The sequence below is a fragment of the Mastomys coucha genome, unplaced genomic scaffold (assembly GCF_008632895.1).
Source record: "Mastomys coucha isolate ucsf_1 unplaced genomic scaffold, UCSF_Mcou_1 pScaffold7, whole genome shotgun sequence".
NCBI lineage: Eukaryota > Metazoa > Chordata > Mammalia > Rodentia > Muridae > Mastomys > Mastomys coucha.
In genome coordinates this window covers 67974655-67996954 of record NW_022196913.1, presented here as the reverse complement: position 1 = coordinate 67996954, position 22300 = coordinate 67974655, and the positions used below count along the sequence as shown (strand labels likewise).

The window sequence follows — 22300 nt, the reverse complement described above, 5'->3', positions numbered from 1 at the left end:
TTTCACTTTCTTATCTATTTACTTACTACAAGGTTGCAGAAGCTCTTGAACCTTCAGTTTATTAACTAGTAAGGTGGAAGTAATTCTACTTTCATCTCTAGGTCCTGTGCAAACCCCTCAACAAGGGCCATCAATATAATAATCACTTCTTCAATGTGGTAAGATATTCTAACTGCTTTACATAAAGAATCCCTTAGTAACTTTTAGTGGAATACCCTGGAACATAGTTCTAGTTACCCTAAACTAGCAGGTGCCTGAAGCAAAGGCAGAAAGAATGGGCAGCCATGGGAACTGACTCGAGTGTCAACTTCTCTCCTGCATCCTGAACTTATAAGAACATACTCTTGAATCATTCACCCCTTCTGTCTTCACAAGTCCACTGACACACATTAGCTCAGGCCTCTGCTCTCAAGCCCAGATGACTATTTGAATGAGGATAGCTTTGCCAGAGAAATCCCCTCCTCCCCGTAGTCTTACATAGGGAAGAGCAGCTTCTGAGGGCGGAGCTTCCCAGCCCCAGGGGTGAAGAACTCACTAGAAGGTTCTTATGCTTCTGTGCTCAGAACTGAGACACTAAAGGGGAGCAGACAGTGATGTAAATCTCTGTTCATTGGCTGGCTTCCAGCTCCAGTTCCCAATGTCACCTTTAATGGCTCCTCTTCCCTTTGCCTAGAAATGACCTTCCATAAAACACTCCTCTTACAATTTATTCTTCCCTCCTCTCCGAATGAACAACTATTTAAAAAGATCCTTGATGTTGACAGGGTCCCTGCCAGGGATACAAGTTCTCAGACATTCCTGTTAAAGTGGACATAGAATTAAAGCAAGCAGGGCACAGGCAAGCTCTGCAAGACTCAGAAGGAGGCCTTCAGGAGGAAAGACACTCCATCAGCAGAGATCGTGAGCGTCTGTCTCTGGGATACCTGCCACGTGTCATGGTGCCAGCTCTATGCAGAGACACGACACAGAAAAAGCAGGAACCAAATCTAGGCCTGCCCCTCACAGTCACACAGAGAAAGCTCTCACACCCACCAGGTGCACATACAGATGAACCTTCCCACGTCTACTTCTGGAATCCCAGAACCCAGCAACACTGACTTCTAGCTACAGATGGGAAGAGCAGACTCCTTACAGAGGGTGAATTAATAGTACCACTCCCTGAGTAATCTAGCAAAGATGTGTGCATTTTACTGCACGTGTTTTATTTTAATTTGAAGTGTTAAGGAGAAGCTGAGCATTCTAGTGAATGTCTAAAGTCCCAGGATCCTAGAGGCTGAAGCAGGAAGAGACAATGTGAAGCTAGGCGGAGCTACGAAGTGAGACTGTCTCCAGAGAACCCAATCAGATAAGTGAAATCCTAAAAAGGAAAAGTTTTTACAAGTGAAGAAAATATATGCAAATAAAACAGTACCCACTTTTCCCTCAGATCAGGGGACATATGCATAGAAAGGTGTTTGCAACTTTTGTGCCACAAACAAAGGACTGGAAACTAATACAAGGGGAGAGCAGTGGCGGGGGTAGGGCTTAGAGAAGCTTTTGTTTCTTTTACAGCAGGAAACTGCTTCCTACCATACTTCTGTCCACTTACCCTCAGCCTCCAGATGACAGAGGAAGCTGTAACAGCTGCCTTGCAGCCATAGCAGTAAGGCAGTGTACCCAGAGAGGAAAAGGAACGAACCAAGGTAAACCTTCTCTTTGGCATAAACTGAGCCCCATGTTAGCCCAGACTGCCTGCCTTCTGGCTGCTCCTTGTGTAAGAAATTTAGACACCATGTGTTGAGGTCAACTTTCCTTTACACTCCATTATCCATACCCAGATTCACGCATGGTGGGTGGAAAGCTGGCCAGCAACGTGGCCAGGGTAAAGACCAGAACCTCTGTGCCGTGAACTCCTGTATCCTCTTTGGCACCTCCTCCCTTACAAGAACGTGATGAGGGAAGAGTTGTGAGGATGCCCATTAGGAGTTGGAGGACAGGAGTGAGTAGAGAAGAACTCACAGCTGGCCAGTGGCCAGTCAGATCCCAGCCACAGGCTGCATGTACCCCAGGGCTTCTTCGAGAGGCAGGCCCTTACCTAGCTCTGTAAAATCCTCAACAGAGAGCCAGAGACCTGTCGCTTTCCTTCTTAGAAGCTTTCTTTTCTCACTGCTAAGTCTATGATTAAGTTCATATAACTAAAACCACTGTGTAAAGGCAAAGTGCTAGTCATGCTGCAGCTAGCCGACTCCAGTTTACCCCTTGCCTGACATGCATGGAATGTAGGTGATCAAGTTACCGAGGTCGTCTGGCCTCAAATGCTCTTGGTTTCTGTTGTACCTGGCACCAAATACAACACCTGAGGTGAACATGACCTTCCTTGACTCTACCCTGCCTCTCCTGCACACTCCCAGAAGCCATCTGAGTATTTCCTGAGTGATGGTTGTATCTGACGCATAGGGATTCTGTTTGGAAAGAGGAGCCTTAAGAAAGAAAGGTCTGGTCCTTCTCAGCTATGATCAGGGGTGAACTTAAAAGACAAGACTCTGTGAGGTGCTCAGTCAGTTAGGTGTCTGGTTCTGTCTGTCCTGCCCAGCTCACACACATTATCTGCCAGCATGCCTCCTGTGCTTATGGATGTCAGCTGCCAACTGCCACTATATATGCTCACTGATCCCTGTCTACTTGTCAAAGGGAGCCACCCCAACAATGAGCAGAGCTTCACTTACGCCCTAACAATGAGGAAGTAGAAACTGCCCTCTAGGTGCTATCTGAAATCCATAGGCACCTTGAAGACCAACAGGTGAAGTGCATGCTGGCTAAACACTTGGCTGTGAACACGGCCTCTGCTGTGTGCAGCCCCATGAAGCAGAGCTCCCTCATCAGCAAAATCAAGAGATGGTGGCTGATGAGACAGCACAGTACAAGCATGGCTAAACCCTAGTACCAATGTAAGTGCCAGGTGGAAAGTGGAGGTGGGGAGCATGCTGGAGAGACTGGCCAGAATGAGGAGACCCTGCCTCAGTGGAGGTGGGGAGCATGCTGGAGAGACAGGCCAGAATGAGGAGACCCTGCCTCAGTGGAGGTGGGGAGCACACTGGAGAGACAGGCCAGAATGAGGAGACCCTGCCTCAGTGGAGGTGGGGAGCACACTGGAGAGATGGGCCAGAATGAGGAGACCCTGCCTCAGTGGAGGTGGGGAGCACACTGGAGAGACAGGCCAGAATGAGGAGACCCTGCCTCAGTGGAGGTGGGGAGCATGCTGGAGAGACGGGCCAGAATGAGGAGACCCTGCCTCAGTGGAGGTGGGAGCATGCTGGAGAGACAGGCCAGAATGAGGAGACCCTGCCTCAGTGCATAAAGTGCAGTGAGGTCAGAGAAGACACACCAGAGGATACATGTAGACAAGGGCTTACACACTTGCTGGCATACCAACACAGTGCACACTACTCAGACACACACAGGCCAAGGGGACAGCAACAGTGACTCTGGCACCTCAGTGGGCTTAGTAACAGTGACTCTGGCACCTCAGTGGGCTGCAGTATCCAGGAAAGCTGAGCTAGAGTTCCTGCTGACCTCTAGTAAGCACCATATGAAGCTACTTCTGTCATGAAGATGCGTTCTTATCCACACCCAGAGACTCTGCAGACAGGCCAATCCTTGGAAAGGCCTGCCATTGTGCAGGCAAGACACTGTTACCAGGACAGGCTGCAGAGTGGGGACACAAGATACTTCCTGAAATGGAAAATTCTTCCAAAAAATAAAAATAGGGCTGGTAAGAGTGTTCAGTTGGCAAAGTGCCTTGTGCCTTGCTTTGCAGGCCCAAGGGCCTGAGTTCAAGCCTCAGAACTCACACTGAACAGGGAAAATCCAAGCATGATGGTACTTGTTTACAATCTCAGGGCTGGGGAAGCAGAGAAAGGGGGATCCCCATTGATCCTCAGTCAGTCAGTATGGCCAACCTGGCAAGCTTCAGGCCACCAAGAGTCTCTTGTCTTAAAAATAAAAACCACAACCACCACACACACACACACACACACACACTATTGCATACAAATGGAACCTTAAGTCTTTCTAGCCTTTGTCTTTAAGCTGCCCCCTGATACCTGCCCATCATCACACACACACACAAAGAGCAGTAAAATCGCAGTGCTGCTTAAAGCTGTAGGAAGTTGCACCCACCCTTTGCCCCTACAGCTCACAGCACTCTGGGAAGAATTGCTGAGAGCTGAGTAAAGCACCCAATGGAAGGGATTCAGAGGTGAGGATGGGCTCTTTGGTTTTTGCAGCACCTTTGTGTATAAAATGGGCAAAGGGAATAAAGGCTTGCGGCCAGCTAGCACTTGCAGCATCAATAAAGTACACAGGGCAAAAGCTGTGGACACTTTCACTAATATTGTATGGGAGACTGTGAGTCTGCTTGGAGGAGTTTCCTAGCAGGACCAGTTGCCTGCACTGGATGCAGCCAGTGGGGTATCCATCACTCTAGTGCTGCTGACAAGGGCAATTGCTAAGATGATTTGGAGCAGAAGGAGGTGTATTCAGAGGATCATGAGCAACACATGAAGGAGAGGTCATCTGCTAAACGAGGCAAACTCAAAGGAGCAAACACATGTGGATAAGCTGGGTAGGAAGCCAAAGAGTGAAACTTTATCAAGGAGCAGTGGTCAGGTGGCTCTCATCTTTACTCCCAGCACTGGGGAGATCAAGGCAGGTGGATATCTGTGGGTAAAAGGCCTGCTTGGTCCACGGAGTAAGTTCCAAGCCAGTCAGGGCTATACCGAGACAACCTGACTCAAAAAAAAAAATTAATAAATTAAAAAGCAGCAAGCAGCAATCATCACAAACCCAAAACACCACATGGTTCAGAATGGCAGTGCTGGCGAGATGGCTCAGCGGGTAAGAGCACTGATTGCTCTTCCTAAGGTCCTGAGTTCAAATCCCAGCAACCACATGGTTCAGAATGGCAACAAATCTGAAATTCCCTCTAAGAAACAAAGCCCCAAACAGATCAAAAACAAGGGACAGGTAAATATGATGGCCTGGTGGTCTGAGTAGGCTCTCTCTCCTTGTCCCTCTACCCCTCTCCCCATAAACAGTAATAACAAAACAAAAATTTTAAATTAAAAAAATCAGAGGAGATAGAAAATATAAAAATGGAAGACTGTGTTTGCCTAGCATGGAGAAAAGGCAAATAAAGCAATGTCCACCCAGCTTCATTCTGTGAGAAGAGAACTCTGGCAGCACACAGAACTCCGCTGGAGAGAAGGCCCCAGACTGGCTCAAGGAAGAGCAGATGGCCTGTAGGTGGGGGCAGCCGAGTAGCATTTCCCTGTGTGGGCAGGACACCCTCAGTCTGAGGGATTACAGGCAGGAGTGTGGGGCACATCTGGTTTTCAGCTGGACACGTAGATGAGTGGCTGGGAGCTCAGCTAGAGTTCTCAGTCTTGTTGGCAACTGTGCCCTACTGTGATCTACTATATCTCGTGCTGTCCAGAAACATCAAGTGTTAAGATCCTTGCCACAGTACTGCCAGGAAAAGCAAAAACCAGGAATTACCAAAACACCCAATGATTGTCAAATGCTCAGTGCTAGTAGCAGAACATACTGCAGCATACACACACAGCTTTTCAAAAGGGTCTTTGAGCATTAGTAATGTAAAAATAACCAGGATTACATTCAAAGGGAAATGAGGACGACCTCATACCTGAGTGACAGCTTTCGTACCAATGACCTCTGCAGATATTTTGAGCACCCAACACTAGAAATGGCTTATAGGTCTCATCCAGGCCCAAAGTTGCCCAGTGCTTCTACCCTAATTTCATTTTCAATCTCTTCTTCAAACAGTCACTGGGTAACTCAACTGGTATTCAGAGTAGTTACGCATATAGAGAATGTTCCCTGATTTCCATCAATCTTTTAAAGATTTTAGACTCATAAAACTTACCATTTAAAAAATGTGTCATTCATGCTAGGCATGGTAGCCCATACCTGTAATCCTATCATAAGAGAAACTAAGGCAAGAGGATTACTGCGCATCTGTTACCCTGGGCTACAGAACGAGTTCTAGGCCACCTGGACAACACAGAGAACTCCTGTCTCAAAAATCAGAGACAAGGAGCTCAAGAGGTGGCAGCAGTGAAGGGCACATGTGCATCATGCCTACAGCTTAGATCCCAGCAACTACAGGAGCCTGGCCTCTTCACACACTTATAACCCCCAGCTCTGAGGAGAGCTGAGGCGGGTGGATTCCTGGGGCATGGCTGAGAAAACCAGAAACACAAGCTCCAGGTGTAGAGAGAAGATTCTATCACAAAGGAACATGTGGAGAGTGACAGAGAGCAAACCATGTCTTCTTCTGGCCTTTGCCCATGCATTGGCACCCCACCACATGATAGATAAGTAGGTCGGTAGTAAGCAAGCAAACCAACCTTAAACCAAAAGGCATATCCCGTAACTTCTACTGTACTCATAAGGTAGGGTCACTATCACCAGTACTTAATTCCAGAACATTCTTTAACACTCCAGAAACTCCATAATCATAGACAACCCCTTTTCAGTACCCCGACCTTTGATATCATTAGTCTGTGTATCTCTATAGCTTTGCTTAGATGATTCAGAGAAGTGAACTTGTAAGCATGTAGGATTTTATGTCTGGTTCCTTTCCTAAGGTACACTCTATGTAGTAAAGGTTCACGTGACAGGCCCTAGCAGGTGATGACCCTAATTCTTATGGTAAGTTAATGATTTATTTCATGGATCTACCATATTCTCCTTATCTAAGCCTCTAGGTGGACATTCAGGTTGCTTCAGTGTTGGCGACTTACTGATGAGCATAGAGGGAGGAAAGTCTTCGGGCAGCAATTCTGGGACTTTGAAAATGGACAGGTCTGTCTTGGCTAGAGGCCAGCATGCTTAGGGAGTATTGGTCCCTATTCTCATTTTGTGTTTTTATCTTTCTTTGCACAGCTGCCTGGAAGCTATGCATCATCAGCTATTTTACTGGTCCTAAAGGCCCCAAAACTCCAGTCCAGACACTAGGAAAGAGACACATGGACACCGTATGGGGCTGAGCAGCCCAGCTCCCTGTATCTTACCCTACTAAAGCATTACTAACTCCAAAACAAGAATTCTCAGTGCGACTAATGTGGATGTCGACCCTACAGGTGCGCTGCATGCTTGCTTTCTGCAACAAAATCCTCTATGATCATTCTTCTACACTGTGAGAATATGAATCCATCCTTTTAGTTGGTCAAACAAAGACCCAGAGACTTCTGTACCCACTGGCTGTTTAGCACCTCACTCTCTGAGTTTTCCTGAGCTAGTCTTCACTGCACTAAGAGACCAACCTACCTCACTTCACTATAAAAAGTGCTTCAGACTCTAGAATCCCCAGGGAGAGGAGTCTGGACACGTGTGTGTGTGTGTGTGTGTGTGTGTGTGTGTGGGAGACTGTGTGGAACTGAGGTGGGAAGGCCCGCCCACAGTGGGGACTGGGGATGCTGTGCCCAGTACATGGAGATGGAAGCTAAGCAGCAAATGTCATCACCTTCTGATTCCTCATTGTGGATATGACGGAAGCAGCTGCTTCTAGTTCCTGCCATTTTGACTTTCCTGTCATGACAGACTGTACTTTCGAGTTCTGAGCCAGAACAGGCACATTCTACTTAGAGTTGCTTTGTCAAGGGCATTTTACCATCAGGAAAGGAAAGTATATAACAGCTGCCAAAAACATCTGTGTACACATTTTTGCATATTAAACCAACTGTTTCATCTCTTTTCCGTTTACAGCCAGGGTGGACCTAAGGGGCCACACCACTTTGTTTTGCCTCCTTAGGAGCTGTCCTGTCCTCTTTACAATGGCCAGCTCCAATCCTCCAAATCCTCAGAATACTTGCTACCCTATCTCTCTTCTATAGGAGTCTTAGTGAGTGTGGGATGATACTGCCTTGTAGCACTGACTTACATTTTTCTGAGCATCTTCTGTGTGATTTGTCAGTTGAATGTCCTCTTTGGAGAGAGATGTATTCTTGCTGTTCCCCCATTTTTCAGTTTGGCTGTTATTATTATTATTATTATTATTATTATTATTATTATTATTGACTTGTATGTTTTCATCCTCTTATCAAGTATGTGATTTGTCAATATCGTCTCCTTCTCTGCTTGGCAGTGCTGGGAACTGAGCCCCCTCTGCATACGAGGCAAGGTCTCCACCACTATGGTCTCTACACTGTACTCACCGTACTTGAGTACAGTGCAGGCCTCCGTACTTCTAGCTTTCCTGATAGAGTCCTTTGAAGCATGGACTTTTAACCTTAGTTTAACGTACTCGTTTTTTTTTTTCTCCTTTTGATTGCTTTCATTTCAGGTATCTTATCTAGGAAACTGCTGCCTAGTCCACGGAAATGATCACTTACACATCTATATTTCCTATTAATTTTGTAGCTCTAGTGCTTTCTTTTGTGTGTGCTCTAAGTGGCATGGGTGCTGCTCACTGAAAACATGGGTGTTTCCGCCAAACAATGCTCTGAGCACACTTAATCTAGTGCCAATCAACCATCACCCAAGGATCCCTTACTCCACATGTCTGTTCTCTTGTACCATAGTCTTGATTCCTGCAGTTTGTAGACAGTTTTGAAACTGAGAAGCATAAATCCTCCAACTTTATTGTCCCTTTTCAAGGTTGTTTTGGTTCTACGGGGCACCTTGCATTTCCACATGAATTTTAAGATCAGCTTGTTTATGTTTACAAGCAGAGAGCTGAGCTTTTGAGAAGAGCATGCTGGGTCTACAGGTCAGGGACGCATACCTGTTCTGAGTCATACAGAGGAGGCATTTCCACACATTCTGGCCTTTCATTTCTTCCACAGTGCACTGCAGTTACTCGTTCACATGTGCTGTATTTCTTTTTAAAATTTATTCCTAAATATACTTCTCTGGTATTATTGTAAATGAATTTTTCTTACCTCATCTTCAAATTGGTCATAACAAATGTATAGAAGCAAGCAAGGTTTATACCTTAATCTTACAGCCTCCTCCTGTATTGAATTTGCTCATTTGCTCTAACACTTTTTGTAAATGGCGGCTTTGCCCACCCAGGGACGCCACTTGTACGGTGCCTTGCTGCCCGGATGGCAGCAATAACGACCAAACACCGAGACTTCTTCTCTAGAGGGTTTACTCAGGAGTTTTCTTTTTTGTGTTAACAGCTCTTTTAGGTTCCTAAGTGTTATGGCTCTTTTAGGTGTTACAGCTCTTCCCGCCTCCCAGGCGCCTGTGGCGGCCCTTTCTTCTGCGTAGCCCTTTCTTCTGCATAGTTGCCACTGCTCGCATAATCTCCGCTGCTCTTGTCTCTGCATAGTCGCCTGGAATGGCCCTGACGGCCTGGAGAGCGCCCCTTTTTATACCCATGCCCAAGCTCTTGTGGTTCTCCTGGATTGGTTCTCTGGCAATCACCTCATTAGCATACACCTGCTTGGGAGGGGTTTGGTAGCACGCACCTGCTTGGGTTTGGTGCATGACTGGTTAGCATACACCCCCTCGGGAGACACCTAATTTGCATGAGCCCCCTTGGGAGGGGCAAATGCGCAGTAGAATCGTCTATTGCTGCCGCCACGCATCTTGGATTCGATCATCCGAGCGGCTGCCTACAACTTTTGGGGGCAGTCCCTTAGGACTTCCTCTGCAGAAGATGATAGTCATGAAAAACACTGACTTTAACTTCTTCCCTTTCACGTTCAACCCGAATGCCTCTTCTCCCACGGCTATGCCTCATTACCTAATGGGACCTTCAACACATTGGTGGCCCCAAGCCCAGTCCTCCTCTTGTCTCTCTTTTCTCCTCAGTCTTTGGATTGAGAGGGCAAAGGAGCCTGTCACACTAGATTCTAGCATGTGGCAGCTGTCTTCTGCCATGTCTTTGCCTGGTGGAATACTTGCCCAGTTTCGGTTAGTCATTTCTGGTTCAAAACTACTGACCAAAATACTGACTAGATGATATGAAATGAGGCCCAGGGAGCAAGCATGTTCTTTATGAAACCAAGTCAGCCTAGGAGTTCATGAGAAAGTACTGGTTAGATAAGAAGTGTTCTGAGTGGCTGGGAATTTATAAGAAAGCAATGTGTGTCATGCCTGCTTCAATCAACAGCCAGGTGTGCAAGATCCTCAAGCTAGGTCAATAAAGAATAAATCACTGATGTAGTGATATGAATGGCTTTTGAGAAATATTTCATAGGCTAACAGTGTTATATTGGATAAGAGCTATACAAAGCAGCCATACACATATATACATACAAAGTTTATTTTCTGAATATTCACAGGGAAACATTTGTAATGCCTTAAGGGATTTGACTATTATGAATGTCTTTAATTTAATATTTTACTTTTTGAGATTATGAAATAACTATATCACTCTTCCTTTTTCCTTATCTCCAGAGCTTCCCATGAATCCCCTTTCCCTGCTCTCTTTCAAACTCATGGCCCCTTTTTCTTTAAGAAATAGAGAGAGAGAGACAGAGAGAGAGAGAGAGAGAGACAGAGAGAGAGAGAGATCCTAAATACATAGCATTATAATTTGTATTAGAGAGGAGAAGCACCATGGCTAACTAAGCAGTGACTCTGGACTGCCTTACTTCTTGATGGTTTATATAACAAAAGAAATCCTAGTAAGTATTACTGCAAAAATAAAACACACGTGTAGCTGTGTGCAGCGGCCAGCAGAGCTCTCATGTTTAGCTGTCCAATCAGTGGCCTGCAGAGCTCTAGCTTTTCTTCATAAACTTAGAGAAGAGAGACCGGGAATGAGCACCCCGAGATGAAGATATAGGATTGGGTTAAATTCTGCCAGACATCTTTGACACCTTTGTTGTTTAAGAATGAGGTGGAGAGAGAGTCTGCCTCTCACAGAAAACCTGAGTAGGCAGCTGGGAGAGGGAGCTAGCCTCTGGCAGCTGGGAGAGGGAGCTAGCCTCTGGCAGCTGGGAGAGGGAGCTAGTCTCTGGAATGGGAAAGGGCAGAGGCGGTTCCTGGCGAGATGAGGGCCCTAACATTTTTTAGAGGGTAGTTGGCTAGTCCATGAGGTCCAAATACAGCAAACTGTGTGTTTCAATAGGGAGGAAGGCCTGAGGCTGGAGTGATGGGGCAGGAATCCTAAGACACAGATGCAGACGCTATACAGGCTAAGCCTGGGTCAGAGTCGCAGGCAAGAACTCTCAAAGGCCTCAGAGGCAGGAACTGTTTTCTTCTCAGGAGCCTGGTGAGATTGGTGGTAGAGGCCAGAGAGCCTACCAGAGCGGCCCACTTGAGAAGTTAGATCAGCATGGGCTCTGAGAAGGTAGGGGATTCCCACAAGTCTCAGAAATGTTACGAATTCCATTTTTATCTCTGGCCATTAGTATTCACATCTTTGTTCAAACTTCAGATACCCAATTTAAATGCTGCCATTTTAATTTTGTCACCAGGCCTTCTTGTATTCAAAAGGCAAATGTTCCCTAAAGTCCCGAAAAATTTCAAATTTTCACATTTCAGCCAGTTCTGGATGCCAGGAAGCAAAGGAGGGACTTCCAGGCTCAGGACAGAAGAAATGCAGGAGCAGGACCCCTGTGTGTCTCCAGAGCAGAAGATACATCTTGTGTTCTTGCCACATTTGACAACAATGTGCTAGGTGATGTGGGCATCCATGATGACATCTAGCATGCACTGAGTGTTAAGTTGGACCATAAGAAACTGCCATTGTTTGTCTCACACCAATCACAGTGATTCCCTAAGATTCCATTATTCTACGTGTTTTAAATGACTTGAATGCATTTCTCCCTCACGTTCACCTCTAATGTAGAAACTGGACAGCACTATTAAGCAGCTGCGTGACTGTAGACAGAAGCTTAGCAGCGCAGCACGCAAGGGTACGAGGTGAGACAAGATCCATGCACAGGAATTCTGGCATCCTGCCCCTTCTGAAAACCCTATGCTGCCATACTGGGTTGAGACGCAGAGACTTGAGAAGATCTGCAGCAGAGTTTAGGGCTCCATTCTCAGTTGACATCTTTCAGATGAAGCAGGATTTGACACATTCTAGCCACGGATGGCAGCTGTTCCCTTTCATCCTCTTCATGAAGCCTGGGGATTCAGCCAGTCCCTTTAAAGGGTCAATCACTATGTGAGATCAGGGAAAGCATTACACTGCATTACTGAGGCCTTCTTTGAAGTTGGGTTGACATTTCTGTGTGTTCTGAACAGTGATAAGTTAGAGACTCACTCAACCAGAGCCTTAGGCCAATGTAGCTCTGAGCTCAGACTTCATTCCTGAAATGTCCACCTAATCCCATCTGGCCTCTAGACTCTGTCTCTTTGATCATATGTGATCCCAAAGGCTGGGTAATCTCCCCTGAACTCCATTTTCATTATGTCATTCCTGGAACTTGAAACAGCTTGGCATTATGGGAATTGTTCCAGGGAATGTGTGACTTTGGCATTTGAAGAGCCATTGCTTAGCCTGGCCTCAACAGGCCACCTTCAAGCGCCCAGTTCCCTCATGGAGCTAGCATCTCTGTCTACCCAGCAAGCCTGTTCTCTTAGAAATGACCATTCCACACCTGGAATCCCCCTCTCTGCGTCCCTCAGCATTCTTAATGCTTCCTATCCCACCATCCCAGTTCAATGTGTGCACACTCAATCAATCCATTTGTGTTTCTTAGCGCCCCTTCTCGGTCTTCTAGGAACAAGATCTCAGTTCCCACAACTCTTGAGGATAGTCTAGCACTCACTTATTCTCTTGTACTATGTAATCAGCCCATCAGATAAGTTACAAAGGCCTAGGGACAGAGATCATACTTACAGCATTCATTTCTTCAACATGTATGGCGCATCCACTCACTCAGCTCTATGTACTACACAAGCCAAACACGTAGTCCTGAGTTGCCAAAGGCTGATGATGGGTCATTAGAGAAAGACCGATGAAGGGCATAGACAACTTCTACCTTTGAAGGTCAGAAATGAAACACTGTTCATTTATATGGCTCACCGTCAGTATAAAGATCATCAGATGACATGTAAGATTTGGATAAAGTCATCTCAAGAAGCTCTAGTGGACAAGAGAGGTGGCACTAATTTATCTGAGACTAGAGATTGAGACTTCTTTGGAAGGCAAGAATATTTGTGCTGAGTCATAATGATGTGGAAAAATGCAGCAAGGAAAGGGCGTTCTGAATACAGGCAACGTGGAAAATGGCACGGAGGTAAGACTGGACAGTTGGCTAGACAGATGGCTGGCTCTGAGAGTGGAATTGTGAGCCTCGTGGTGTGTATAGTGAAGCATCCAGTGCCTGAAATATTGGGAAAATAACCCTTCAACGTGGTCAGAGTACAGCCACCAGTATGAATCCCAATCTGAGAGATTTGAACATAGAGAAATGCCAAGGACACACACTTGCAAACAAAACATCACAAGAACACAGTCAAGAGGTGGCCGTCTACACGGCAAGGCAAGGGGCTTTAGGAGCAACAGGCCTGCCAATGCTCGCAGCTTAGAATTCTGGCTTCTGCTGTAAAAAAGCGACTTTCTGTTGCTGACGCACTGCATCTTGGGTGACTCACCCTGGTCTGGACTGACTCACACAGAATGGTCTGTGAGATACCCGAGTGGCCAGAGTAGAACAAAGGACCACAGATGCCCTGGGCTGCTGCCTTGTGGTCCTTACATGCGAGGCGCCTGGGATTCTTCCTGGTGGTGACAGGAAGCTTTTGGAGGATTTTAAGAGAGGAGATGGCAGAGTCATGAAGCATTTTCAAGGGAGCTCTCCAGTGGCATTGAGACAGGGCAGGGCTGATGGTTGGAATGAAGAAGGTTTGCACATCATGGGCAAGGCCCTGCGATTGCACCCAGCATGCAAAGGGAGGAGGCAGGCAAGCAGAAGCAGGGTCACATAGATGAAAAAGTTTCTAAACACAGATAGAGGATTCCAGGGGAAAGGAGAGTCTCCTGATGGAATACTTTTGTGGTAGAGTGGGCAGTACAGGGCAGGGAGTGTCCCAGGAGGGGAGGGAAGTGGGGGAGGATGGGGCTCTCAGGAGATGAAAGAATGGGAGGAGGTTGGAACTCCCAGGAAAGGAGGGAAGGGGTGGGAGGATGGAGCTCCCATGGGAAGGACCGAAGGGAGGAGGGAGAATGTGGAGCTCCCAGGTTCCCACCCTCAAGGAGTGTGTGGACCTGAATTCTGCCCTAATAAGTAAGCAGATGCATGGGATGGCATAGCCAGTATGTGTGACATAGGGAGCCAGGAAGTGATGTTAGTGGGTAGCTTAGCATTTACCTCTGAAGTAGCAAACAGTGAGACAGGTGTGCTGGCAATGGAGTCACAGGAGCCTCCAGCTTTGACAGGGTAGGAACTCTGTGGCTCTCAACCATCTTTGCCATATATACCAGCTCTAGCTCCCTCCCTCACTCCATAACACTGTGGCAAAGAATAGGCACTCATTTGCTTGAGCCTGTCCCCAGAAATACCTTGGAAAATGCATCTCTCTGAACTTGACAGGCATACTTGTCCTTTGCTCTGATGGGAAAAGCCCAGGGGACTCCTGCTGCCTCCAGGGTGACTGTGTGTGAGTTGCCCTGAGCTCTCAGCTCCTTGTGTAGCTTCCTCCTCTCACTTTTACTTTCTCTTCCATTTTTCCTTCCTGGGAATACTTTTTAATAAGCCTGACATAATCTAATTTCTGAGTCCTCATGTGGAAAAATCCTAAGACTGATTTTGGATAACATCACTCTGGAAGACCCTGTAACTAGCTGGGAATGTAGTCCCCAGAGGAACATCAAATGTGGAACAAGAAACAACTCTAATATGACCAAAAAGGAGATTGGGGGCAGGGGCAGCAACAGGAAGAATCCTTGCTTCTGGCATGGAAGCCCCAACGGTGCCAGGGAAAGCAGAAGAGAAAAGGAAGAGAAGCATGGAAAGATGGGTACAGAATACAGTGTGACCAGGGCACAGGGTTAGGGGGTAAGGCTTCTCTACTCCCAAGAGAGAAGCATGCAGACTCCAGACATCTGGGTGCTCCTGACAGGGGAGGCTGGTGATTAGATGAGGGGGTGGCACTAAAGTGAGAAAGGTGAGTGTATTTATCTGCTAAGGGTGAAGAAAAAGAGTGTGTGTCTGTGGATAAGTGAAGATAGAGGCAACAAGGAGTGAGGTGGGTACTTGTGGAGGAGGGCTCCAAATGCATTCACATTGGGCAAGGGACTCCCAAGCAATGTCTGCCCAAACAAACAAAACACATTTGTCCCTTTGATAATCTATAATCTTAGCACTCAGAGAGCTGAAGTCCTGGGAAGACTGCAACATGTCTGAGGCAGCCTGAAGACAGAGGAACACAGATGAGAGGGGAGGGAGGAGGGAGGGAAGGAGGGAGGGGGAGGAAGAGAGGCCAGGTGAGGCGAGGCTGGCCTGGAATCAGCGAGGAAGAAGCCACTGGTGGGAAGGTAGAGTGTCTTGTAGCCCAAGCTACACGCACCCTAGAGAACGGAGAGCATCAGGAAGGCATACATCCATCCAAAGCACCAGCTAGGGGCTCTTGGGGCGGGAGCTTTTCTCAGTCTGACCTGTGTCATTCTGACAACTGATATGTCTACAAACACCATGAGAAAACTTCCACATTCTTCAGAAATTAGAAATACCAATTTTAAGAACATTTGAGAGGTGAAAACTTCCAGGAGAATGGAGGATTCCATGAGAAGGGTTTTAATGAGCATGCCCTATGGCTTTAGATTAGAAGCTGGGAGCTGAGGCACCATGCAAATTTGCAGATGGCTTGCACTTTAGCTCTGGACAGAATTGCAATGTGCTTCCCAGCCCATTATCGGGGATGATGTTTCTGTGCTCTCAGGGTAAGGCGTTCATATGAAGGGAGACAGGATATCTATCTAGCACTGTGGCAGCTGTGGAGGCTCAGAGGAGTTCCAGCAGCCTCCTGCTTTCTCAGCTTGAGCATTAATCCCAAAATAAGCAGCAGTAATAAATCACAAACAATCAAACAAACAACAACAACAAAACAAAACAAAATACAGAGGTTTCTTCGGACTGTGCTTGTAGCTCATCTACCAATTGTGGCTTGTCAGAAACGGTTAACTAAAAGCACTTGAGAAGATTCATGACCCAGCTGTACTGAGAGTTGAGGGTCTGGGAGCCTTGCAGAAGTTCCCTAGCATCTGGGTAGTGGTGTACTGCTGGCATGAGAACCCTGGCAAATCTGTCTAAGGCTGGCAGATGGGTGAGAGTGTGAGAGAGCCACTGGTGTCTCTGCTAGGGCAAAGCCTCGAAACCCTCACACACACACACTACCACGGACGTAGCAATATGACCCCTGTGCTTCCAGAGCTGTGACCACCTTGGAAGCAGGAAGGAATTTTCAGGAACCTGTTGGAGCCCAGATGAAATTCATGGCAAAGTCAGTTGAAGACTCATTGGATGAAATCAATCAGCAGTCAATGTAAGATGCTAGGATAAGATGCATAGTCCAACACTGGGAGCATCGAGGCTGGCAGCAGCTGGTCACATGCTACAGGCAGGTAATCCCAGCACTGTAGAGCAGAGGCAAGAGGATGGCAATGCGAGGACAGCTTGTCAAGATGACGTGGATGCCCTTCTCCACACCAAAGAACCATGACCAGGCAGAATCACAGCCATCAGGGGACTTAAACATGGAGAATGGAGAGGGTCTCAGTTTGAGAAGCTGAATCTGGGTCTGAAGAATTTACAATTCATACAGTTTGCCCTTAGCTGTGGTAGAACCTCATGTAGCCTCCACAGGTATGCCTCCTGAGCTAGTATGGCCAGTTCTGCTCACAGCAGTCACTCTTCACACCTCCCTTCAGCTACCCTTTCCGCATCACAGAAACAAGCATGGAACCCAAGGCCACTGTTATTGCACACACTTTTATTTAAAGGTCATATTTCCCAGTGGTGTCCAACACAAACCACGCTCACCTTCACTTTCTTTCATGACCTGGATGCCCCAGTTTCTTCCACATACATAGCTATTTACCCAGGATCCTTTGCTGGACCAGCTGACAACTTTGCTTGCTTCCTCCTTTCCTGGGTGACTGGAGTGTACTCTCATGAGTACTACTCAGGATGAATACTCCCTTTCCCATAAGCTCCTGCTTTCCATTGATTTCCTATCTATACTCAACATCTCAAAGTCAGCATGTGCAATAACAGAATCTTTACTAACACCTGTTATTCCATCTACATAAATGTCATCACCATCTATGCAAGCATACACCTCAAAGCCCCAGTCATTCTGGGTACTTGCTGCCCTTGCCTCCACAGACCATTTAGTAAGCAACTGCTGGCTGTGTCTCTACATACATCTACACATTCACACATTTGTGTGTGCGCGTGCATGCACGAACACACACACACACACAGAGCTCACTGTTCCACCAGACCTTCCCTCTGCCCTGCACCTCTGCTCTCTCTTCTCTGTCCATTCTACACAGGAAACAGCAGGTGACCCGATGTCCCTTCATACCAGAGACTAGCTGGCTTCTGAAGAATGTGAGGTAATGAGCCTCTTGACTCACGGCTCTGCCACTTCTGTTCCCAAGGTACAACAAAGCTCTTTCCAGCCTCAAAGCCTTTGTATTCCTCACTCTACCAGGCTCGGCACATGCCTAGATCAGTCTTGATGCTTTCCAGTTAGTTCAGAAATCATGGATTGAGCCTGTTACGGCAGGGATCGAGCTGGTTCCATTGCTGTTTGCCACCTATGATGGGCTTGGGCATAGTCCACTGCTCCTGCTAAGTGGAAGCTCCTTGAGAACAGGCACCATGTCCACACTGTGAGAGCAGCCACATTGCCTGGCTCCCCAGAGGTTGGCTCAGGGGAAAAGATACAGGCACAGTGGCCCAGAGGATAATGGCAGAGCTTCTGGCCATGGCTCCTGCCTGGCTATGCTTTACCTCTGTTCTAGCTGTTTCTCCTAAACAATGGATGAGTCAGTTATCATGCAGGCAGGGAGCCTGCCTTGGCAAGGGAAGCACTACACAAAAGCACTAGCCAGCCTTGCTCCCTAGGGTCTAGCAGGCTTGGTCTGTTTCTGCTCTGGTTTTGCCTCTAGCATGCTTCAGGCTCAGCACAGGGGCAGGTGCTTATTTAGAAGCATGTAACAACAGCAGAAGTGCCCACAGCAGGCCCCTGCCCAGAGGGAGCAGGTAGGCCTCAGGGAGCCATGTACAATGGGTTGAGAAAGGGGCAATTCCTAGATGGGCCACCCTGCCCATTGACTGCAGATTTTAAACACGTTGTCATTCTCCTTAACAGGGGCTGCATGGAAGCTTCTGTTGTAGCAACCTTGGTGCTCCTGGAGCTAGGCAAGAGGGGCTATAGGTAAGTATTTCTAGCACAGAACCACCAAAGGAGAGAGGGCAGAAAATGGCATGAAGTAATCCTCCAAGTGCCACGTGCAGTCTGAGAACACCACCCAGGAGCTCCAAGCACAGAGAGCAGTGGTGGTTTCCTGCTGGGCAACAACTGAACAAAAGGCCCATTGACGTGCACATCTGTTACCACTAAACACAGAGCAGTCAATATTTTCTTACACATTTTCTCCTCTTTGGCTTTAAAGGGTTACTGTCTGCCAAACTGTCGAACTCTAACCTTTTTCACGTCCACAGTTACCACATAAAGCAACTATTAGAACTTCAAGTGAGGAATTTAGTGCCAGAAATGGCCTCATGCTAGTTATTTCTCTCTCTCTCTCTTTCTCTCTCTCTCTCTCTCTCTCTTTCTTCTCTCTCCCCCCTTTCTCTGTCTGTCTCTCTCTCCCTGAATAGAGAAATACTAAGAAATTTTATAAAGGCAAATCAAAACTCACACCCAGAGAGACTTAGAAGATAGCAATCTTGTTCCTACTATGAGGAACCCAAGCCCTGTATGATTTTAAAAGCAAAAAGGAGGGAAGGAAAAGAGGAAGGAAGAAAAGAAGGGAGGAAAAAGGGAGGGAGGGAATGAGGGAAGGGAGGTGGTGGGAAGCATTCATGCCTTACCTTAAGACCTGCATTCCCTCTGGGGAGTTCTGAAGCTCATCCTGCAGGCGACGCCAGCGCAGGCAAGCCCTCAGCTCTTGCTGCTCCAGGGCCTCATGGGGGGGCAGCTATGTGGAACATAGACACAAAAAGTTGTGCACAGCAGTCACATGTTGGTCAGGTTTTTCTCAGCAAGGGACTTACTTTGTTTAAGTGGGGGACAACTGGGCCTACCCAGCTCCTTGCTTGCCATCAGAAGACGACCAACTGACCCTAAGTCTTTCCAAGGAACACCAAGGAAACACTGTACAGCCCCTGAGCTGATAGTGCAGCTGGCCCTGTCTTTTTAGTCCCTGGCCATGGAAACTACTCCAGTCCAGAATATTCACCTGAAATGGATCTTCTCCACAAACCATTTCTCCTTTGATTTCAAACAGCTTTCCTTCCCTGCCTTGTGCTTCTGCATGGGGAGGGGAAAGGCCCCTCCACTTACCTCTTCTTTCCCAACCCTCAATTTTGTTAAGGATTGTTTATAGTGGAGCTTGCTAATGTAATCCAGATGACTCTGTTTGTATAGATCCAGAAAAAAAGTATTACTGTCTGGACTCAATTTGGAGGCAGGGGAGGCCATCACATTGCTCCACAGAGTCACATGGATGTGCTCACAAGGCCACATGGCTGGGGTCTCCATAAGAGAGTACCTTGCAAGGAGGGAAACATTCGGACCTGCAGACATTTTTAGGAATTACTGGTCTTTAGTAATGCATTCATCAAATCTCTGTGTAGGCCCTGGATCAGGATGGAAGACTGTACTATCTTGGAGGGCACTAATATCACACTTGGGACAATGTGTAGCTCAACAAGAACCATGGAGCAGCTCTTTGTCAGTAGGGACGCAAGAGGCCAGAAGGTTTCCATGGGTAAGTGGTGATGCCTGAGCTTGCAGGGGCAGAGACTTCAAAGAGTAAGAGACCACCACAGGCTTGGAAAGAGTGCGTTGTCCTTAGAACACAGTGAGGGGGTACGGACAGGTTTGGAGCAGACAACCAAGCCATGAGGGCAGAGTTGCAGAGGGGCCAGAAGATCAATAGGCTGCTCCACAAGATATGTACATGAAAGACTGAGCTTATGTGAACGTATCTGGAGACAAGACCTTCCAAAGGTAAGTATGGTTAAATGAAGCTATCAGAGGGGAACCTTCAGGGCTATGGTCAGGAAGATGTCAGAGCTCTGTCCACCTCTCAAGAGTGGAAGAATGATTGTGTGAGACTCAAGTGAAGAGACAACCATTGAGCAGCAACAAAGACAAGAGGCTACCACAGAAAAGCAGTCCTGTTGGTCCCTGGAACTTGGGCTTCCTGTCAGCTTGAGCTGTCACTTAAGCCACAACTTCTGGAGTTTGATTATGGCAGCCCAAGCAAAAGAGCCTAGGCTTTTTTTTGAAAGGAGCACAGGCTTTATCCAGTCAATGAAGGCAGTATACCACCCACCTGGTAAGTCAACTCACTTCTCCCCAGCTACGACTCTGAGAGGCTGTAGCTTCTACCTCATCATGTAACTTGATGTGCTTTGCTGTGTACTTGGGCTCAGTGCTGCAGTGCATGTCTCCACGTGGTCATAGCCACCACTGCATTCTGCCACCCTCTTCTCTACTGGAGATGCTGCATCCCAAAGAAGAATCCTACCCTTGGCCCTCATGCTCCTCCTCTGCAGGAAGACATGAAAGGGACATTTACCAGGCTGGCCCTTAGAAGACAGGACTAGAGTGATGGGTGTTCTCTAGAAACCATCTAGAAAACTGTCTGCCCAAGGAGCACTGGCATTCTCATATGTCGAAGTTACTACATGGGCTGGGGAAGATGATGTGAGGCGGCCGCTATAGAAGGTAATGGGTACAGGAGTAGTCGAGAGAGCCACAGCAGCAGGCAGCTTCTCCACAAGGCTTTCTGGCCTCTCCTACTTCTGAATGTGCATAGTACCTGACACTCATTTCTCTTTATTTCAGTCTTTCTCTCTCCCCGTCCATGGACTGTTTCTCCTAGCCATCACCTTCTGGTCCTATAGATTGAACATAAAAAGGCCATGGAAGGCATGCTGGCAGTGGAGAGATGGAGCCCAGCCTGCTTCTGTCACTTGGTAAAGAGATGCTCAGGATAGAAGCAGGAGCCAACCAGACAGGGCACATGACAAAAGAGGGCTTTCTCTTTAAAATGGAGCCAGAACACTATGGGATGGCCGAGAGGAACTCAGGAGTTCCAGTCTGCTTCTTAGTGAGGAACTACCCAGGGGAGAGATAAAGACAGGGCGCGCTGATATTCACCCTTTGCAGAATGCCAGTGGGTCCAGGATGGACACAAACAGGCATTTCACACACAGCTTCCATGTGTCTAGAATGTGTTAAGCTCACTCACACATCACACTTGTAAATATGAGCTTTCTTAGACTTATTTTCCCACGGGGGAAACCACGGTCCAAGGAAGCTATATATTCTGCCTGTGCTCAGACAGCCAGTGAACCAGAGAGCTGGGACTCAAACCTGGTCCAGCTCAGATCCTAACTGCCCTTTCTATCGACTGGGTAGCTTCTTTGGAGCGGGGTATACAGATTGGTACAAGAGGACAAGTGAGATGTAGCACCACCGTGTGATGACACTGTCTCCGTGGTGAGGATAAGAAATGCACACAGCAGCAGCAGGAACCCAGAGGTCAGCAAAGCTGTGTTGGGGAGTTTGAGGTGTGATTCGGTTTGAGAATTAAGAGATGGGGCCTCAAGACAGCCACTGAAACACAAGATTTCACCAGGCAGAATGCTCTTGACCAAAATCAAACAGTAAAAACAAACTTGGGAGTTTTAGAAAAGTGTCAAGAAGCCCAGGATGGCAAGGATGGAGACCATGCAGAAAGTGAGTAACCCCAGGATCAGGAAGTAGACAGAAGGTAGGAAATGGTTCTGCAGTCCCATGCTCAGGAGAGCTCAGGGTCAAACTTAAAGTGGAGGCCGTTAAGGAGTGTGTGATCTGTGCTTTTCATCCTAGAGGATGAGTCCAGGCCTGTGGGCTAAGCAGAGGCACATGACCACTGGGTGAATGTTCTCAGCTCTTGAACATGTAGGTTCAACCGATAGCCTATAGGATGAGCAGACATATGACCACTGTGTTACATTCTCAGTCCTTGATTTATACACTGGATAAAAAATTTGCTTTTTGTGTTTTGTGATGAGGTATCAGTCAAGCTGAGGCCAGTGCCGAGCTCACCACACAGCCCAGGGTTAGGTATCCAGTGCCGAGCTCGCCACACAGCCCAGGG

General features: G+C 47.3%; 1 protein-coding gene across 12 annotated transcripts in view; it reads right to left on the bottom strand.

Annotated features, from left to right (window-relative positions):
- Aopep (aminopeptidase O (putative)) overlaps positions 1–22300 on the bottom strand; it is a 322390-nt gene that overhangs the window by 110660 nt on the left and 189430 nt on the right. For all 12 annotated transcript variants that reach the window (XR_004114970.1, XM_031358313.1, XM_031358309.1 and 9 more), the window contains one exon: positions 19017–19123. Coding sequence is in view for 11 of the 12 variants with exons in the window: in XM_031358313.1 (XP_031214173.1) it covers positions 19017–19123 (107 nt within the window). In the remaining variant the exon portion in view is untranslated. The remainder of the gene's footprint in view (positions 1–19016; positions 19124–22300) is intronic.